This window comes from Prionailurus bengalensis, chromosome D1, assembly GCF_016509475.1.
Source record: "Prionailurus bengalensis isolate Pbe53 chromosome D1, Fcat_Pben_1.1_paternal_pri, whole genome shotgun sequence".
NCBI lineage: Eukaryota > Metazoa > Chordata > Mammalia > Carnivora > Felidae > Prionailurus > Prionailurus bengalensis.
The window spans coordinates 106,316,298-106,333,324 of NC_057346.1; the positions used below are offsets into that span (position 1 = coordinate 106,316,298).

Consider the following 17,027-nt stretch of genomic DNA (forward strand, 5'->3'; position numbering starts at 1 on the left):
CCACTCATACTCCCTGGCATGCGTTCCCCCCCCCCCCTCTCTCTCTCTCTCTCTCTCTCTTGTTCTTTCACTCTCAAAAATAAACTTTAGGGGTGCCTGGGTGGCTCGGCCTGTTAAACATCCAACTTCGGCTCAGGTCATGATCTCACAGTTCGTGGGTTTGAGCCCCATGTCGGGCTCTGTGCTGACAGCTCGGAGCCTGGAGCCTGCTTTGGATTCTGTGTCTCCCTCTCTTTCTGCCCCTCCGCTGCTCACACTCTGTCTCTCTGTCTCTCTCTCTCTCAAAAATAAATAAATGTCTAAAATAATAAGAAAGAAAGAAAGAAAGAAACTTAAAAAAAAAAATGACAAAGTAAACAACCTTAGACATTCTATCCTGCCCCTTGCCACCTTACCAAACATGGACCCCTTTCTGGGAGTCCCAAGTGCATCAGCCTTCGCCGGGGCCTGGCCAGTGCTCTGGTGTATTTCTATACCATAACATAACCCATGCTATTTTATAAGACAGGAAAATACATTGCCAATTCTCAACTTCTCTTCTCTAGGGTTTAATTCACCAAAAAAAAAATCTACATATGCTTTTGCTGTTTGTAAATATGGTGGTGAGATGAGTTTAGGAGATTTTTTCGTTGCTCTCGTACAGCTCGTAAGCGTCACGCTGCCGTGCACAGAGTAGGGACTCCGTAAGCATTTGTCAAGAGAGGCGCATCAAGGAAGGAGAGGGGCCTGGGATTCCCAGCGGTGCTGTGGTGTTCCCGACGATATTGGCATCCAAGCCTTGGAGCATGGAAGGGAGAGAGCCTGTTCCTCCAGTTCTGGCTCTCACCCTGTCTTTCCCATTTCAGTTCCACCCAAGAGAACATCTGAGCAGAAACATGGGTTTTCCGTGGCATGGTCAGTGCAGAGGAAATTAGCCAAAGTTCAGTGCTTTGGAAGCGAGGAGCCTCTCTGGCCAGGCAGGGATTATATTCTCTGCCGAAGCACAAGCTTGCCCTGTTTCTTCTAGGAAACGGTTTGCTAGCTTTGATGTGAGGTGTCCGGATAGTGGGGCCGACGAACCTGGGGCCTCGATGAGTGAGGACAAAGGCTTCCCTTTCTCCCTGAGGCTTCGTGAGGTAGAGTCGTCGGCTGTCCTGCCAGATGCTCTCTGTGTCCCTAACAACACAAATCCAGTCTCACCAGCTCTGCTGGCAGGAAGCCTTCTTTCCTCTCCGTGTGGTGGCCAGGGAAACCTCTTTCAACATCTCGTCTCTGTAGACACTTCTGGAACGCCAGCTTTGGGGCAGGTGCTGGGGAGGGAAGGTTCGGGGATCTGGTTATCGGATGGCCGGTAGCATTTGAGAGACCACAGCCGGGGCCACGGGGGCTCTGTGGAAATCCTCTGCTTTGACCCACGTGTCGAGGGAAAGGCCAGATGTCTGCTGGGTTCCTGACCCAGCCGTGCCCCGGTGTCCACAGGACCCTGCTGCCCTGGAAGGGACCCTGGTGACCATGGGTCTGATGACATTGTCTCAGGCCGGGCCCACATACCACACCCCCCACACACCCCAGGGCCAGCCACCTGGCCCCAGATGGCCAGGTCTCAAGGTCTCTCTCTTTTTTTTTTTTAACGTTTATTCCTTTATTTTGAGAGAGAGGAAGTGGGGGAGGGGCAGAGAGAGAATCCCAAGCAGGCTCTGAGAACTCACGACCTCACAAACCGTGAGATCATGACCTGAGCCAAAAATCGAGTCAGAAGCTTAATCCACTGAGCCACCCAGGCGCCCCCAGGCCTTGGGATCTTGAGAAAGCCTCTGGCCTCCAGAGCAAGGAGGCCGGGGCTCTTATCTCCAGGCCCCGATAAACAGACCAGCTCCAAAGGACTGCCCGGCGCGCAGAAGGGTGAGCAGGGTGGGCCTCTTAGTTATCTGCCTTCTGGTCTTCTTTATGACTTTCAGGAGGATTTTGTTCGTTTTATGTACCAAGATATATTCATTTCTTCCCTTCCTGCAGATTCCTTTCATTTCTTTTATGCTTTGCAAGTTCTTCAAAAAAAAAAAAAAAAAGATTTTAAGTAATCTCTACACCCCATGTGGGGTTTGAACTCACAACCGCAAAATCAAGAGTCGCACACTTTACCGACCGAGCCGGGCAGGCGCCCCAAGAAAGTTCTTCGTACATATTATTTTCAGCGTCTTAGGGCTTCACTTTGAATTATTTAACTTTGGCCGAAGAGGCTGTGGGTAAGGCTGGCGTCCTCCCTCCGCAGTTGTCTGGAGTCAGCCCGTTTTTTCTAGCACCACCCCTGTCAGTGCGCAAGGCCCTTCCCACGTGGCGACGACGGAGCGGGGTAAGGGGGGCTCCCCCAAGCCCTGCGCCTGGGCTGGGCTGTCTGGCCTCAGGCAGGACACCGTCTGCACGACTTGGGCGGCCCTCCATCCACCCTAGGCCCTTGATAACTTACCGTAAGCTCGTTAGCGGACTGACGTTCCGTTCCTGGGAAGAATTGACGTCTTGTACTCGATCTTTCCATCCAGCAGTAAGGCGTCTTTCTCCAACTGCTCAAGCCTCTTTTTATTTCTCGTAGACTTTTCTTTATACGTCTCATGGGCGGTTCTTGTTCAATTTCATGCTGGATATTTTCCATTTTTGTTATTGGGGTTTCGCCAGGGTTCAGGGAAGCTGTTGATATTTGATTGTCATCTTAGGTCCAGCTGGTTGTCCACTCAGTCCTCTTTGGGGTTTTGGGGGGGGGGTTTGTTTTGTTTTTTTTGGCTTTTTAAAAAATGTTTATTTCTTTATTTTGAGGGAGAGAACAGGGGAAGGGCAGAGAGAGAGGGAGAGAGAATCCCGAGCGGACTCTGCGCCGTCGTCCGCAGACCCCAACGTGGCGTCGGGGGGGGGTTGCGGGGGGTTGGATCCCACAAAGCGTGAGATCATGACCTGAGCCGAAATCAAATGTCGGACGCATAACTGATTGAGCCACCGTGGCGCCCCCCTCAGGCCTCTTTGTGATTTGAGTTATTTCAGCTGATTGTTCTGAGTTTCCTGGGTAGACAATTCTATCCTTGAAAATAATGAAGATTTACTCTTTCTAATAGCTCCACACTCTTGTTTCTGGTTTGGGTTTTCTGACATTACTGGAACTTCCAGAATAGAGTTAAATAGCGGTGATGTCAGGGGCAGCCTTCGCTCAGCCATTTATCTATCTGTCGCATCCCAAGGGGAACGGTGGAGCCATTATCCCCGTGGCGCTGTAAGAGGGCTTTCAGAAGCCATGAGTGTGCCTCCCCACCCGACATCCTTTTCCGCCCATCTGGGACGGGGATGCTCTCCCTGCCCCGCCGCCTGTCTGCACCTGCCCCTCCGGGGAGACCTTTGTGAACGGGCCGAGTAACCAGCCCTCCCTTGGAACAACCACGGCCCTCCTCTCGGGGCCCACGGACCAGGGTCTTGCCATGCTGTGCATGCCCGGCGTGGCCACGTAGTTCATTTCTCTCTGTGAGTTTGCAGGTTCCCAGAGGCGGGGACTGGGCTTGGCGACAGCTCCCCTCCCCCAACCCTGAACGGACAAGGAAAGCCCTTGTTGTTCCTCAGACATTTTGTTCCAAAGCTGAAAAGTCCCCCGCACACGCCCCTGGCACGCACTCAGCCTGTAAGCCAAGCCTGGCCCGTGGTCTGCGGAGGGGCTGGGCACAGGACGGTCAGCCCAGCCTGGGCAAAGCGGTAGGGACCTCCGGGAAGCCAGGCCACCAGAGCTGGCAGGGCTCCCCCTGCCCCTGCTTTTGTCCCCTAGGAGCCTCAGCTCGGGAATGCGTCAAAGGGAGCCCTGTGTGTGCCACCGTTTTGTCCTCTAGACCACAGGAGGCCACCTGGCCTGAGTGAAAGCACCCTCTGTCTTCTCTGCGTCTCACTTATGACAGCCCTGCCACCTGAGCTTTCTCCCTCCGTGTGACAAGGACTCTCCTGGAGGAGAGGAGGTGTGGGGGTCCTCCAGGCCCCGCACCCACTATGGGGGGGGTTGCGGAGAGCAGACTCTGACTGAGTCGTGCGCCTAGCGTCGGCCGAACACGGCATGCGACATATCGCTTAATCTTTGCTTAACCACGAGGCAGGAGCCCTCATCGTGGCCATTTCACGGATGGAAGAGCTAAGGCCAAGAGACCTGAAATAACTCGCTCGAGGTTGTAGCTAGAAAAGGCAGCAGCAGCATCCAAACCCAGGCTGTCCTACCCCCAGGCCAGCGCTCCTGGGTCCTGCCAGAACCTGCCCAAGGTACCACCTGCTGGACATTAGGAAATGAGCTTGTGGGGCCACCCCAGCTCTCTGATGAGTTGAGATGCAGGGAGCAGGCACCTCCTCCCAGCTTCGTACGTTCTGACGCCCTCTGCCTGCCTCCCCTGAGCCTGGTGCCCTACACGGCTAGATGCTGGCAATGAGCTGAGCCCGCAAGTCAGGCACACATCGCCAGACCGGGCGTGCACTCTGGTTGTCAGAAGGCCAGCCTTACCCTGCCAGACGGCCCTGCCCCTGCTCCAGCTGAGGTCACCGAGATGGGAACGTGCAGTGATGTGCGGTGACGTTTTGTTGTGTCACCGCACGCCACACGTGTAGCTGTGACGACAGTTCATGGTTCCATTCGCGGTCCCGAAGTCCTATTATATCCGCTTCATGTGCTGGTCCCTCAACAGCCCTGGGATGTGCCCATCAGACCCCCCCTCGATGAGTGAGGAGCCCAAAGCTCATGACAGGGCAGGGGAGGGTGTGTGTGAAGCAATTTGCTCAAATACTGAATTGTTTCCGAATCCCGAGCCCCTGCCTCCCTAAGCCTGGGGACCCAGGGTCTGACAGGGAGGCCCACCGCTGCCCAAGGGACGGCTGGGCAGGGGGCCAGGGACCCAGCAGCGCCTGTGGGACAGTCTGCAGCGTGGGGGCGGGGCACCCACGGGAGCCAGTGGGAGCTGGGGGAGCGGCAGCCCATGTGATCTCTGTCACTCCCCAGAGGCCACCAGAAAGCGATGAAAACAGTGGCTTGCTACAGAAATGCAACGTCAGCTGAATTCCCTGGTGCCACCCCTAAGTCCTTCTATGGGGACCTTCTGGTCTACCCACCTGGCTGGCCTGGTTTAAGGGTCACTTCCCTAGTGGAGTCTAACTAGCCCGAGAGGGTCCTCCGGGCCTGGGGCCACCTCCTGGGATGACCTGTGGGGCCGAGATGTGATCGGAAGGGCCCCTGTCCAGGGCCAAGAAGCCTGCAGACTCAGGCTGGGCCTGTGGGCCCATTTCCTGGCTTCTAGGAGGAGGTTAGAGCAGGATCCAGCGGCCCCTTCTGTAGGCTCCCTGGAACCCTGGACCACAGCATTCTGCCCCCACCCGTCAACTGGCCGCTGAGGAACCTTCGAAGGCTGCCTCTGAAGCTTCCTTGGCTGGGACCTCTCCGAGGCCAGCCACAGCCCTGGCCTTAGTGACCGTCTTCGTGTAAATGGCCACACTTTCTGGGGATGAGCGAGACCCTTGCCAAGGCACAGGAGGCCACACGGAACAAAGGGGTCACTTCTAGTGGTGCTTCAGCCAGATGTGTCATGACCCGGGCCCCTGGTGCCAAGACGCCAGTCCTGGGGACAGTCTGGGCTTCCTTCCCACCAGGACCCCTTCTTTCAAGAGTCATGGGCCCTGTCTGTGAGTTTGACGGTCACTTTCCTCTCTCTCACCTGGAGATGGGGGCATTGGATGGCCAATATCCAGGGTCTCGCCATCTGTAATGTGCTCTCCTCTCCTGACTGCAGTAAATAGGAATGATCGCCTTCCTCTGAAGGTGGATGGATCCAGGGAAGGGTGGATGAGGGGCAGTGTCCCAGGGGCCAGCACCTGGCATTTATGCCCATGTTCTCATTGGCTCCTCTTAACGAACAGTGATTTGGGTGCCGAACAGGGCTCAGAGAGACTAAGTGATCTGTGCAGGCCTAAGCCCAGCCTCCCTGTGTGGCCCTTCAGCATCGGCACCAGGAGCAGGGGGCCACTCTCTGAGCATCACCTTATGGTCTCAGTCCCCAAGGAGCGAGGTGGGCTGGTCTCCAGAGGACTGGACCCTAGAATTTAAGGGCTCCAGGGACCCTGTGGGGCAGTGGCTCCCCTACCGGCTCGTGCTCAGCACGGCCGAAGCAGCTATGTGCCCAGGCCCCAGCGTGGCCCTCCTCGTTCGGAGTGTCTGGGCGTCAGGGTGCCCTGGCTGGGACCAGGTGGCTAGGCGTGGCCTCCCTGGCCTGCCGGCACCCTGAACAGAAAAGCATCCTCCTGGGGAAAGTGATTAGCTTTTGAAAATTGCAGGAGGCTCCAGGGAAGGAGCTGCTCCCACCCCGGCGACTGTTAACAATTCCCCTGGCCCTTACCTGGGTTCTCCCGGCTGCGGCGGGCTCTGGGGAGCTCCCCGGGATGCCCCGAGAGCTTTTCTCACCCTCAAAGGGGTGGAGGCTGTCCAAGGAGCTCCCTCTGTGGGTCCCCACGTGAGTCATTCAGTTGCGCACTGGCTCCACAAACATTTGTTTAGGGCTTGCCATGTGGGCTCCGAGTCAGCTTTCTTGGGCCAGATCCCAGCTGGGCCCATTTTCCGTGTGGCCTTGGGCAATGATTTGACCCAGGTGCTCAGAAGCACCAGCCTCCTGGGCTGGCAGAGGCGTGGGCGAGCTCAGGCCTGCAGGGGGTGAAGCTTGGGGTAGGCACCCTCAGCCCGGGCGAACCCGAGGAAACGGTGGCCACTGTTCGCCGGGGCAGCCAGGAGCCCCGAGGCCCAGAGGGGCTCAGCTTTGGGGGCCCAGGGTGCAGACTGACAGGAGAGGGGCGGTGGCCGCCGAGCGGTGGCGGGGGGGGGCACGGGCGGCCGGAGCCTGGGGGTGATGGGTGCTCATGCTCTCTCCCCTCCCCTCAGTACGGCAAGAAGAAGCTGAAATACCTACCTTACAATCACCAGCACGAGTACTTCTTCCTGAGTGAGTGCCGGGGCGCACCCCACAACCATACCCCACAAGGGCCATCTATCCGCTCTCGCCCGACACCCCTTCGGACCCAGAAATCGCCCCCAAGCCTGTTAGAGCAGGAGGGGCCCCGGCAGTAAACGGCATCCCCAGCAGACAGCGCCTGGCCCGTGATACGGATGGGGCACAGACCCAGGGTCCCGCACTCGGGGGTGGGGGGTGGGGTGGGGTGGAGAGGGTCCCAGACGGAGGGGAGGGCGGGGTGGGGGTGGGGGGCGTCTGCTCCACCTCTGCTGCTCGGGCACAGGTCGCCACCTCTGCCTGTGAGCTGCAGGGCTGGGCCCCCCATTCAGGGCTCGGCCCGACTCCCGCCCCCGGACCGTCCAGGCTCTGAGCACCTCTGTTCTCCCCACAGTCGGGCCACCACTGCTCATCCCTGTGTACTTCCAGTACCAGATCATCATGACCATGATCGCACGCAGAGACTGGGTGGTGAGTCAAGGGGTACAGCTGGCCAAGGGTGTGGGGGGCACACAGGGGCAGGTGGGCCCAAGGGCCTGCCCTGTCCCCCCTCGGGAGGGGGGGCTGTCTTGTCACTCTCAGGAAAGAACCTCCTTTGAGGCTCCCAGGAACCGAGGAGACCACAACGCCCCAGCCTCACACATTTCCCCCCTACACACACACACACACACACACACACACACAGTGGGGGCAGTGGGAGGCCACCGCCTTTGCAGAGCTCCCTCGGAAAGTTCCCAAAGGCGACGTGATGAGAGCCAGACTCGGGCCACCTGTCCACCGCTCCGGCCACTGCCTCCCGTGCAGCCCCGAGACCCCGTGAGCCAGGGCACACCATGCTCCGCGTGGTGAACGGAGAGCCGCCGGGCGCTGGCTCAGATGACAGGTGCTTCCGGTTGCTACGGCCGCGCAAGAAAGGAGCACAGACTGAGTGGCAGCTGTGTCCCACCACAGAGGGGCCTCTCTCGCAGTTCTGGGGGCTAGCAGCCAGAGGTGGGGTGTTGGGGATGTAGATCCTTCCGAGGGCTGTTAGGGAGGACCTGGTCCCGGCCAGTCTCCTTGGCCTGTGGACAGCCGGGTCCCCTGTGGGTGTCTCTCATTGTCTTCCCTGTATGCACCTGTATCTGTGTCCAGATTCCCCTTGGCGAAGAACGCCGGTCACAGTGAACGAGGGCCCACCCTGTGGACCCCAGCTTAGCTGATGGCATTTGCAGCGACCCTAGCTCCAGACAAGCTCGCGGGAGACCCTGGGAGCAGGGTTTCAACGTACGCATTTTAGGGGGACACAATCCAGCCTGTCACATCGGGCTTGGCAGAATCTCCAGATTCTGCGTCCAGAGAGAGCCGTCCAGCGCGGCCCACGCCCCGGCCGTTGGCTTTACGTAGACGTGCAGGTGTGATTCTATGTACAAGGTTAATAGAATGACCCAGATGGAGCCATCCCCACTGGCAGAGCCTTGACTGTGGCAGAGTATGGCTCCCTGGGACTGGGACGGGGCCCCTGCCCGAGGCCAAGTGGAGGCGCACGTAGGTATTGCTGGTCTTTTTTTTTTTTTTTTTTTAACCCAGTTTCATAAATGAGAATATTGAGACTCTGAGACTTTGGGACTTGCCCAGGGTGACACCAAGCGGCGCGGGGTGGGGGGGGGGGGGGGGTCTGGCACTAGAACCAAGGCCCTGTGCGCTCCCCTTACATCAGCCCCCAGTCTCTCTCAAATACTACCTCCTGTTTCTACGGCATTTGAATGGCTTCCGAGTACTTTGCCTTAACCTCTCTCGTTGAAATTGTGGGACAGGGGCCATGCCTGTTGATTCTGCTAAGGTCCAGGGCTGGGACCCAGGAGGCGTTGGGGTGGTCCGGGAGGCAGTAGATTCTGGAAGTCTCTGCCAGCCCTGTGTTGGCAGAACCTGTACCGCCCGCTTCTGGGACATGATATTTTTCCGGAAGCGAGCGTTTCATCAGTACTTACCGTGTTCCAGGAACAGTTCAGCGCGGCCACCTACATTATGTTGTTTTACCCTGGTTTATGAGTTAAATGGCACAGGCTGGAGGATTGGAGTTTCTGGGTCAGTTAAACCGTGGGAATTTGAACCCACACCTTCCACCTGTGGAAACTGTTTCCCCTGGGGACCCGGGCTCTGGAAGGGATCACACAGCTGAAAAGGAACTTGAGCCCTGCCGTGTGGGGTTTCGCGGTGCTGCTGGAGGTATTTTTTTTTTTAAGTTTATTTGTTTATTTTGAGAGAGGGGCAGGGGAGGGGCAGAGAGAGAGAGAGAGAGAGAGAATCCCAAGCAGGCTGGGTGCTGTCAGCACAGAGCCTGATGCGGGGCCTGAACTCACCAACCGTGAGATCATGACCTGAGCTGAAATCAAGAGTCAGACACTTAACCAACTGAGCCACCCAGGCACCCCAGCTGCTGGGGGTATTTTAACCAGCTTTCATGGCAGATGACTCCTGCCTGAATATTTCCTTTTTTTTTTTTTTTAACCGTCCTTGTTCCCCAAGGGATAAAGTACTTGATAAGGACAGCAGGAAAGGAAATGAGGCTACGTACCTCAATGGGATCAGGTGGCAGAACCAGGGGAATATGATAGGACCCCTCAGGGCCCTGCCCTTGACCCTGCTGGGGAGTCAGGTTCAAGCTGGGTGAGAGGGACCGGCCTCCAGCCTCGGGCTCCTTCTACGAAACAGGAACTGACTGCGGTCAGGTCCGGTGCTGGCGATTCAGGGCAGTTAAGATCCAGGGCCACGCCTGGGGTCCATGACTGCACAGGGCATGGGACAGACTTGTGTCCTGCAGGGGCTTGGGGCAGTGGCTTGGGGCAGTGGTCCGCCGCAGGAGCGGTTCTGCTGGGCCAGCTGGCAATATCTGGAGACATCTTTGGTGGTCACAACTCGGGGGAGACAGTGCGACTGGCATCTGGTGGGCATCTAGCCGGGGACGCTGCTAAACGTCCTGTCACGCACGGGACAGACAGGCCCCCGCGGTGGAGAGTTAGCCCCAAAGGCGGTCGGTCGTGTAGAGGATGAGAAATCCTGGCCTGGAGGGGAGGGCTTGAGACACTGTCAGTCAGAGCTTCAAGGAGAGAGGTGTTTACTCTCCGGCAATGTTGCCCGTCACCATATCCTGGAGGTTCTGGGTCCGACGCCACGAGCCACTCTCTCCTGAGATTCTCTCCGCGTCCGCGTCCTACCTCTGCTGGTTCTCCTCCCTGTGCTTCCCTGCCCCTGACACCAGTGGTCCTGTGGTCATGTGTCCCTCTGCACAAAAAGAAAGAAGCACGCACCTCATTCATATACATGTACTTTTTTTTTTTTAATTTTTAAAAAGTATTTATTCATTTTTGAGAGACAGACAACGCGCTAGTCGGGGAGGGGCCGAGGGAGAGGGAGACGCAGACTCCGAAGCAGGCCCCAGGCTCCGAGCTGTCAGCACAGAGCCCCACGCGGGGCCCGAACCCACGAACCGCGAGATCATGACCTGAGCCGAAGTCGGACGCTTAACAGACTGAGCCGCCCAGGCAGCCCCAATATACACATACTTTCTACTGTACCACGAACACACACAAGAGATGAAAATGAACGTGATGGAAAAGTTGGAGCAGAACCCGGAATGCTCGCTTCTCCCACCGCCTTCAAGACCCCTCGCCGGATCCCAAGGTCGTGCCCTCCTGGCCTCCCAGCTGCTCCCCTCTGCCTTTCCTGCTCAGTCGATGGCACCAGTGCAGGGACCAGCCGGGATTCCTCACGACCAACCAGTCCTCAGATGCACCTGCCCCCACCTCCTAAATCGTTCTGGAATCTGTATCTCCTCCTTGGGACTGGGGGCCCTGCTTCGAGTCTCCATCATTTCCTGTCTCAGCTACCGAAATAACCTAATCCCTCCATCTCCAGTTGGCAGGGATCTATTTTAAGATTCAAATGGGACTGTGTTCTTCCGATGTGGAAACCTCTCAGGAGTTTTCTGTTGCCCGAGAGGTAGAAGTCAGTGTCCCAAGGCAGACGGGACCTGGTGGTGTCTCCCGCCCCCACGGCGAGCACTTGGGCTGTAGCACATGGGACGTAAGATCTGCATATAAACCCAGCCCCTGCCCCCTGCTCACCTCCCCACCCCCGCGCACCCCACCATCTCCCCTGTCTGGGCTTTTTTTTTTTGTATTGTCGTCTTTCTGCAAATGTCTCCTACAGTTCTTTGCTTGGCTGCCCTCTGGTTTGTCCCAGCCCAGCTCAGGCACCTGCCTCCTAAGAAAGGCCTTTCCTAAATCCGAGGATCGTGTCAGGACCCCACCCAGTGCTCCCCATTGCTTCTGTCACCTTCCATCCAGACGCGGGGCTCATGAAGGACCTCCTTTTGCTCCTAGCACCCAACTCAGCCTCTGATAGAGAGGAGGCATTCAAGGAGGAGCCTAGCCGGACTGGGTGGCTCAGTCGGTTGAGCATTTGGCTTCAGCTCAGGGCATGATCTGGCGGTTCGTGAGTTCGAGTCCCGCGTCGGGCTCTGGGCTGACAGCTCAGAGCCCGGAGCCTGCTTCCGATTCTGTGTCTCCCTCTCTCTCTGCCCCTGCCCTGCTTGCACTCTGTCTCTCTCAAAAATAAACATTACAACGACAACGACAATAGTCAGACATAGGATGAGTTGGCCAAGCAGACAGGGGGAGAAGGAGCCTCCAGGTGGGTGCAGCCTGGACGCTGACCCTGGGCCGGGTCGAGAGACTGGCTGCATGAGGAGGCCAGGTCGGTGGGCAGGCATGTGAAGGGCCCATGCGCCCTACCCAGAGGCTAGGGTTTATCCTTTATCTAGTGGGGGACGGGGCGAGCGGTGGCTTTGGGGGTGGCAGTGTCATGACCCAAGTTGCGTGTTAGGAAGATCTCCATGGTGACAATGTGCAGGGACTGGATTGGAGTCGTTCAGAGCTTATACTTGGACGCTTCACTTACTGTTGTAATACGTGGTCAACCCACGTCCAACCTCGGCGGGAGGTTCTCTCCCTGTCCCGCAGATGAGGACACAGAGGCACAGCTGGACGAGTCACCCACAGCTATACAGAGCCAATGGTGGAGATGGGACTCACACAGGCAGCCCCACTTAGAGGCCGCGCTGAGTCTCTGGAGAGGAAAAGTGATGGGGGAGAGCGAACCGTGCAAAGGCCCTGGGGCGGGAATAAGCTGGGTCAGGGTGGCTGGAGAGAGAGTGGTCCCTGATCCTGCAGAGCTCTGCGGGAGAGACAGGTTCTGCTCGGGGCTGAGAAGGTGGCTCTGGTTGCCATGGTGCACGAGGAGAAGCAGGAGACCGATGGGAGGCATGCGGACTCGGGTCGGGTTGCAGCGAGGCAGTGGAGAGAGAGGGACCCGTTCCACAGAGCGCCTACCCGTGGGGCTGCCGTGGAGGGTAGAGCAGTGGGGACAGCCGAGGGAGGCACTTGCCCGGTGAGCGAAGACAAGCAAGCTTGCGATGCTGTTGTCACCTTGGCGAGGGGCAGGCCGGGAGAGGGGACAGGAGGAGAATCAAGTGTGTGGAGAGGACCAGCAGAGTCAGAGGCTGCTGGGAGGGCCTTTACGTGGAGGACGGACGGTGTCGCTGGCCTTTGTCCTGCAAGGAAGGAGATCCCGGGTCCCAATGGGAGGACACGGCTGAAGGGCAGCTGTGGGGGGCATTATATGCACCTTCAGAATCCCCGGGACCAGAAAGGGGCTGTTCCTCGGCTGGCGTCTCCTGCTCCCCGCCCTGTTTCTTTCCCTGAAGCAAAGCACCCAGGCCCCTCCTGCTACACACACATTCAGCACTTCCCTGGAAACAAAAACGGCCACAAGCCCTGTGCGAGCAAGCATCGCATCCTCCGCAGGCCTGGTGCCCCACGTCCTGAGGCCACCTTTGCCTAGTGCGGCGCATGAGGGGCTGTGGGCCCACGTGTGATCAGGATGCGGCGCCCGGGAGGACGGCTGTCCCACATCTAATCTCGTTCTCTGTGCAGGACTTGGCCTGGGCCGTCAGCTATTATGCTCGCTTCTTGCTCACCTACAGCCCTTTCTATGGCATCCTGGGGGCCGTCCTTTTCCTCAACTTCATCAGGTACCTGAGCTTGGCCTTGACAGGGCTTCGACACGGGGGGGCCCCGTGCGGAAGGGCTCAGAGCTCCCCACTTCCTGCCCTGGGCCCCACGACGTGGCGCCTCGGCAAGGGCTGTGGCTCACCCCCCGCCCCCGCCCCCGCCCCTGCCCCGGGCCGTCTGTGGCTAGGGGAGAGGCTCCGTTCCTGCCATGGCTGGGCCCCACGGGCAGCAAGACTCCGTGGCTCCTGCGCTGAGCCGGACTGTCTTCCAGGTTCCTGGAGAGCCACTGGTTTGTGTGGGTCACGCAGATGAACCACATCGTCATGGAGATCGACTGCGAGCCTTACCGTGACTGGTTCAGCAGCCAGGTGAGGGCAGCGGAGCTGGTCACTGGGGCCCCACGGCGTGTGCGGGTCCATTTCCCGGCCTCCAGAACTTGGCTGCCCCGTGCGCCCGGTGGGACCTCCCTGGGGCTGCCTGTGGCCTCCCACTGGGAGGGCTGAGGTCTCTAGGCAGGGCCGTGCGAGAGAGGTGGGCCTCGGGGGGAAGGAGGTGAAGCCCTCATTCTCCCTTCCGCTCCTGGCCTCTCGCCCCCTCCCCTCTGCAGCTGGCTGCCACCTGCAATGTGGAACAGTCCTTGTTCAATGACTGGTTCAGCGGGCACCTCAACTTCCAGATCGAGCACCAGTGAGCGCGGGCGGGCAGGCGGGCCGGCGGGGAAGGTGGGTGGCACAGGGAGGAGGCCACCAGCCCCATTCGGGCTCGGGCAGCACCTCGGGGCGACCTCTCTCCCTCACCCTGGCCAGGCTCCCTCCAGAGCACCGAGCTCTGCAGCTGAGGTCAGGGAGGGGCTCACTCTGCACCGGGGACGGCCACCCCTCACGTGTGGCCCAAGCTTTGTGATTCGAGAGCTTGTACCAGCGGCCTCCCTCCATCCTGTAAGCCTACAGGGCAGGGGGATCGATCCCTTTGCTGACAGGGGAGCTGAGGCCCAGCTGGGCCCCACCGCCCGAGTGCCGGCTCCTCTGGGGGCACAGCGGGAGAGCCCTCACCCTGGCCCTGCTCCCCCCAGCCTCTTCCCCACCATGCCCCGGCACAACTTCCACAAGGTGGCCCCGCTGGTGAAGTCTCTGTGCGCCAAGCACGGCATTAAGTACCAGGAGAAGCCACTGCTGAGGGCCCTGCAGGACATCATCAGGTAAGGGGGGAGGCCACGGGTGCTGGGGCCCAGGGCCGAGACCAGCTGTTGACAGCTGGGGACTGACAACAGCAAGGGGGCCGCGCCCTGCCAGAGCGGGCGTCCCCACCAGGCCACCTCCCTTACTAGGGATGGCCTGGCTTCTCTCTGGGCTGGCTGAGGACCTTCCCTTTGTCCTTCCTGGGTGGGGGGTGGGGGTGGGGGTGGGGGACCCCGCCCCTCCTGGGCCCTGACTGTCCCCTCCTCCTCCCAGGTCCCTGAAGAAGTCTGGGCAGCTGTGGCTGGACGCGTACCTCCACAAATGAAGCCTTTGGGGCGCCCACGGGGAAGGGGGAGCAGGTGGGAGTGCTGGCCACGGGGTGGGGGGGTGGGCTTTTGTTCTGAGGGGTGTCCGCGAGGCCAGGGTACACGCTGGCCCACAGACCCCATTTTTGGTCTTTCTCTCGTTTTCCCTCCCCTCTTTCCCTTCACTTCTCGCCCTCATGGGGCTGCCCTCTTGTCAGGTAGCCCCTCCCCCTCGCCTCCCCGCCCCCAACCCCAGGAGCAGAGAGAGGTGCTCCGTCCCAGCCCCCACCTCCTGCCCCTAAACTTCTGTCGGGCCAGAGGTCCACAGACGCGGCCCGTGACACACCCGCCTCCCCAGCCTTGCTGCCTGGCCTCTGGGCCTCACGCCTCCTTTTCTGCCTCAGATGCTCTTGGGGTCCGTGGGGCGGGGTCCTCGCTAGGCGCGATGCTCTCCCCGGCCCTGCAGGCCCCGCGCCTGTGTCCTCCTCGTTCCCGTCTCCCGCCCAGCCCACGCTGGGACCACCGGTGCTCGGGGCCTCCCTGCCGGTGTCACCTCTCTCCGGATGTCCAGGGTCCTGGCCCGCCTCTCGACTGCCTTTGCCTGAGCAGCGCAGCCAGCTCAGACCCCCCGGGGCCCCGGGAAGTGTCTTTGCCCCTCCGGTGCCCTCTGACCCAGGGCTTGTGCTGTTCCACCCGTCTTCCCAGCCGCACAGCCTGTGACCTCGGGTCCCAGGGGGCGGTCCTGAAGGTGGGCTCAGCGGAGGCCCGTGGCCAGGTCAGGCAGGTCCTGTCAGGTCCCAGGAGCATCAGCCTTGCGCCCCGCCCACCCTCTTCCGGGCTGGGAGACCTAAGATTCTGGAGCTATCGACCCCTTCTCCAAAGTGCTCCCTCACCTGCCAGGCAGCTCCAGCCAGTCTCTCCGCTTGGCCAAGTGGCCTCGGGCCTTTCCAGCTGCAGGAGGGTGCCCGAGGGAGGCCTCACGCAGCCCCTCCCCCGAGTTGGGGCTGCCAGTGTGGACATCCTCACACTGTCTTCCACTCTCCCATCTTCTGGTGTTTTTAACCTTTTGTTATACGGTACATTCTGACAGGCGGGTGGCAGCAGGGCTGGGCCTTGTGACAACTTTTACCACCTGCCCCTCACCGCCTCCCCAGGCCCCGCAGTCGGCTGAGCCGGGCTCACTCACTCAGCCCACGGTGGCCCTGACTGCGGGGGGCTGCTGGGGCCGCTGCTGTCGTCGAGGGGGCAGTGGGGGCACAGAGGGAGGCAGTCCCGGAGGAGGTGACCCTGAGCAGCTGGGCGGGGGTGGGGGGGTGCGGGGGGGACTGGGAGGGAGGTCTAATGAGGGCCGAGTAAACACTGCAACTAGGCGTTTGGGGCTGGAGGCCAGGTGGCCGAGGGGATGGGAAGTGAGAGGGAGGAGGCCTCCGGGCTGGGGCATTCGGAAATCTAACCCACTAACCAGTATTTAGCGTCAGGGGAGGGGAGCGGAAGCAAGCTTAAAGTGGGGGCCTTTGGGGGAAGGCCGTAGTCCCCCAGCTCTGGCCAGCCAGGGGGGGACCAGCCTCTAGTGTGACAAACCTCCGGCTTGCCATGGCAGCGTGGGTCCGAGGCCGCCCCCACTGAGAACGCGAGGCCCAAGGAGCTGTCCCTCCCCCAGAGACAGAATGGACCCATAGGGAACTGATCTTAATTTTTACCATGTTGTTTCCCTGCTCCCCCTACATTTTTTGGAAATAAAAGTAATTTTATTCTCACTTTCTTGATCAGCGGATGACTTTATGAGCGTTAATGCTGGGCAGGGTGTTGGGATTGGAGGAAGGGGCTTTGCAATCAGGGTCCGGGGCACCAGGGAGGAGGCTCGTGCTGACACAGGCGGCCTTTTCCCTGTCCCCTCCCCAACTGCAGTCACCCCACCTCTGCCCCCTGCTGCCTCTGTTCTGGAGAGAACTTCTCTCCCCTCCCCTTAAGTGCATTCACACAAACCCAACTCCAGACGTGGCCACCGGAGCCACAGGAGGCTTTCTGGAAGGTCTCTGGAGGGCAGCAAGGAGGAGCAGCCCGAGGCCACCTTCCTGCCATCCCCTTCTCTGTCCCCAGTTTATCCTCAGACCAGCTGTCTGCCCACAACCTCACCAGTCAACTGGCTTCTGCCAGACTCCCTTCTCCCCATTTCCTGGTCGGTGCACAGAGCCCCGGGGGCAAAGAAACTCTCAGAAGGGGCTTTGGAAAGTCCTGGAGACCTACGCTTCCATCTTGTGGCCCGTGCCGTGGCTCATTGGGTCCCCACAACCTGGGGAGACAGCCATGCCATCTCAGTCCAGGGCCACCAGCTCAGAGGCAATGGCAGAGACTGAGTCCCACGCCTGGGAAAAGTCCAAAGGGATGTGCCAGGGACCCTTGCTCAGTTTGCCTCCCATGCTGCTCCCCCGCTTCTGGGTGGGCTCAGTTGGCAGGTCAAGCCAGGTGTGCCAGGAAAGGGCCAGGAAGTTCGGCACAGCCAGCACCTCAGGGGGCTCCCCA

The 17,027-nt window shown here is 59.7% G+C and overlaps 1 protein-coding gene across 2 annotated transcripts in view; it reads left to right on the forward strand.

Annotated features, from left to right (window-relative positions):
* The window catches only part of FADS2 (fatty acid desaturase 2), a 33,846-nt gene extending 17,585 nt beyond the window's left edge, over positions 1–16,261 (forward strand). The window contains exons 6-12 of one of the 2 annotated variants that reach the window (XM_043581362.1): positions 6,905–6,965; positions 7,366–7,442; positions 12,944–13,041; positions 13,293–13,389; positions 13,629–13,708; positions 14,094–14,219; positions 14,473–16,261. In XM_043581362.1, coding sequence (XP_043437297.1) covers positions 6,905–6,965; positions 7,366–7,442; positions 12,944–13,041; positions 13,293–13,389; positions 13,629–13,708; positions 14,094–14,219; positions 14,473–14,524 — 591 coding nt within the window. In that variant the 3' untranslated portion in view covers positions 14,525–16,261. The remainder of the gene's footprint in view (positions 1–6,904; positions 6,966–7,365; positions 7,443–12,943; positions 13,042–13,292; positions 13,390–13,628; positions 13,709–14,093; positions 14,220–14,472) is intronic. The other variant, XM_043581363.1, reaches the window with a different exon arrangement.
* Positions 16,262–17,027: the final 766 nt, after the last annotated feature.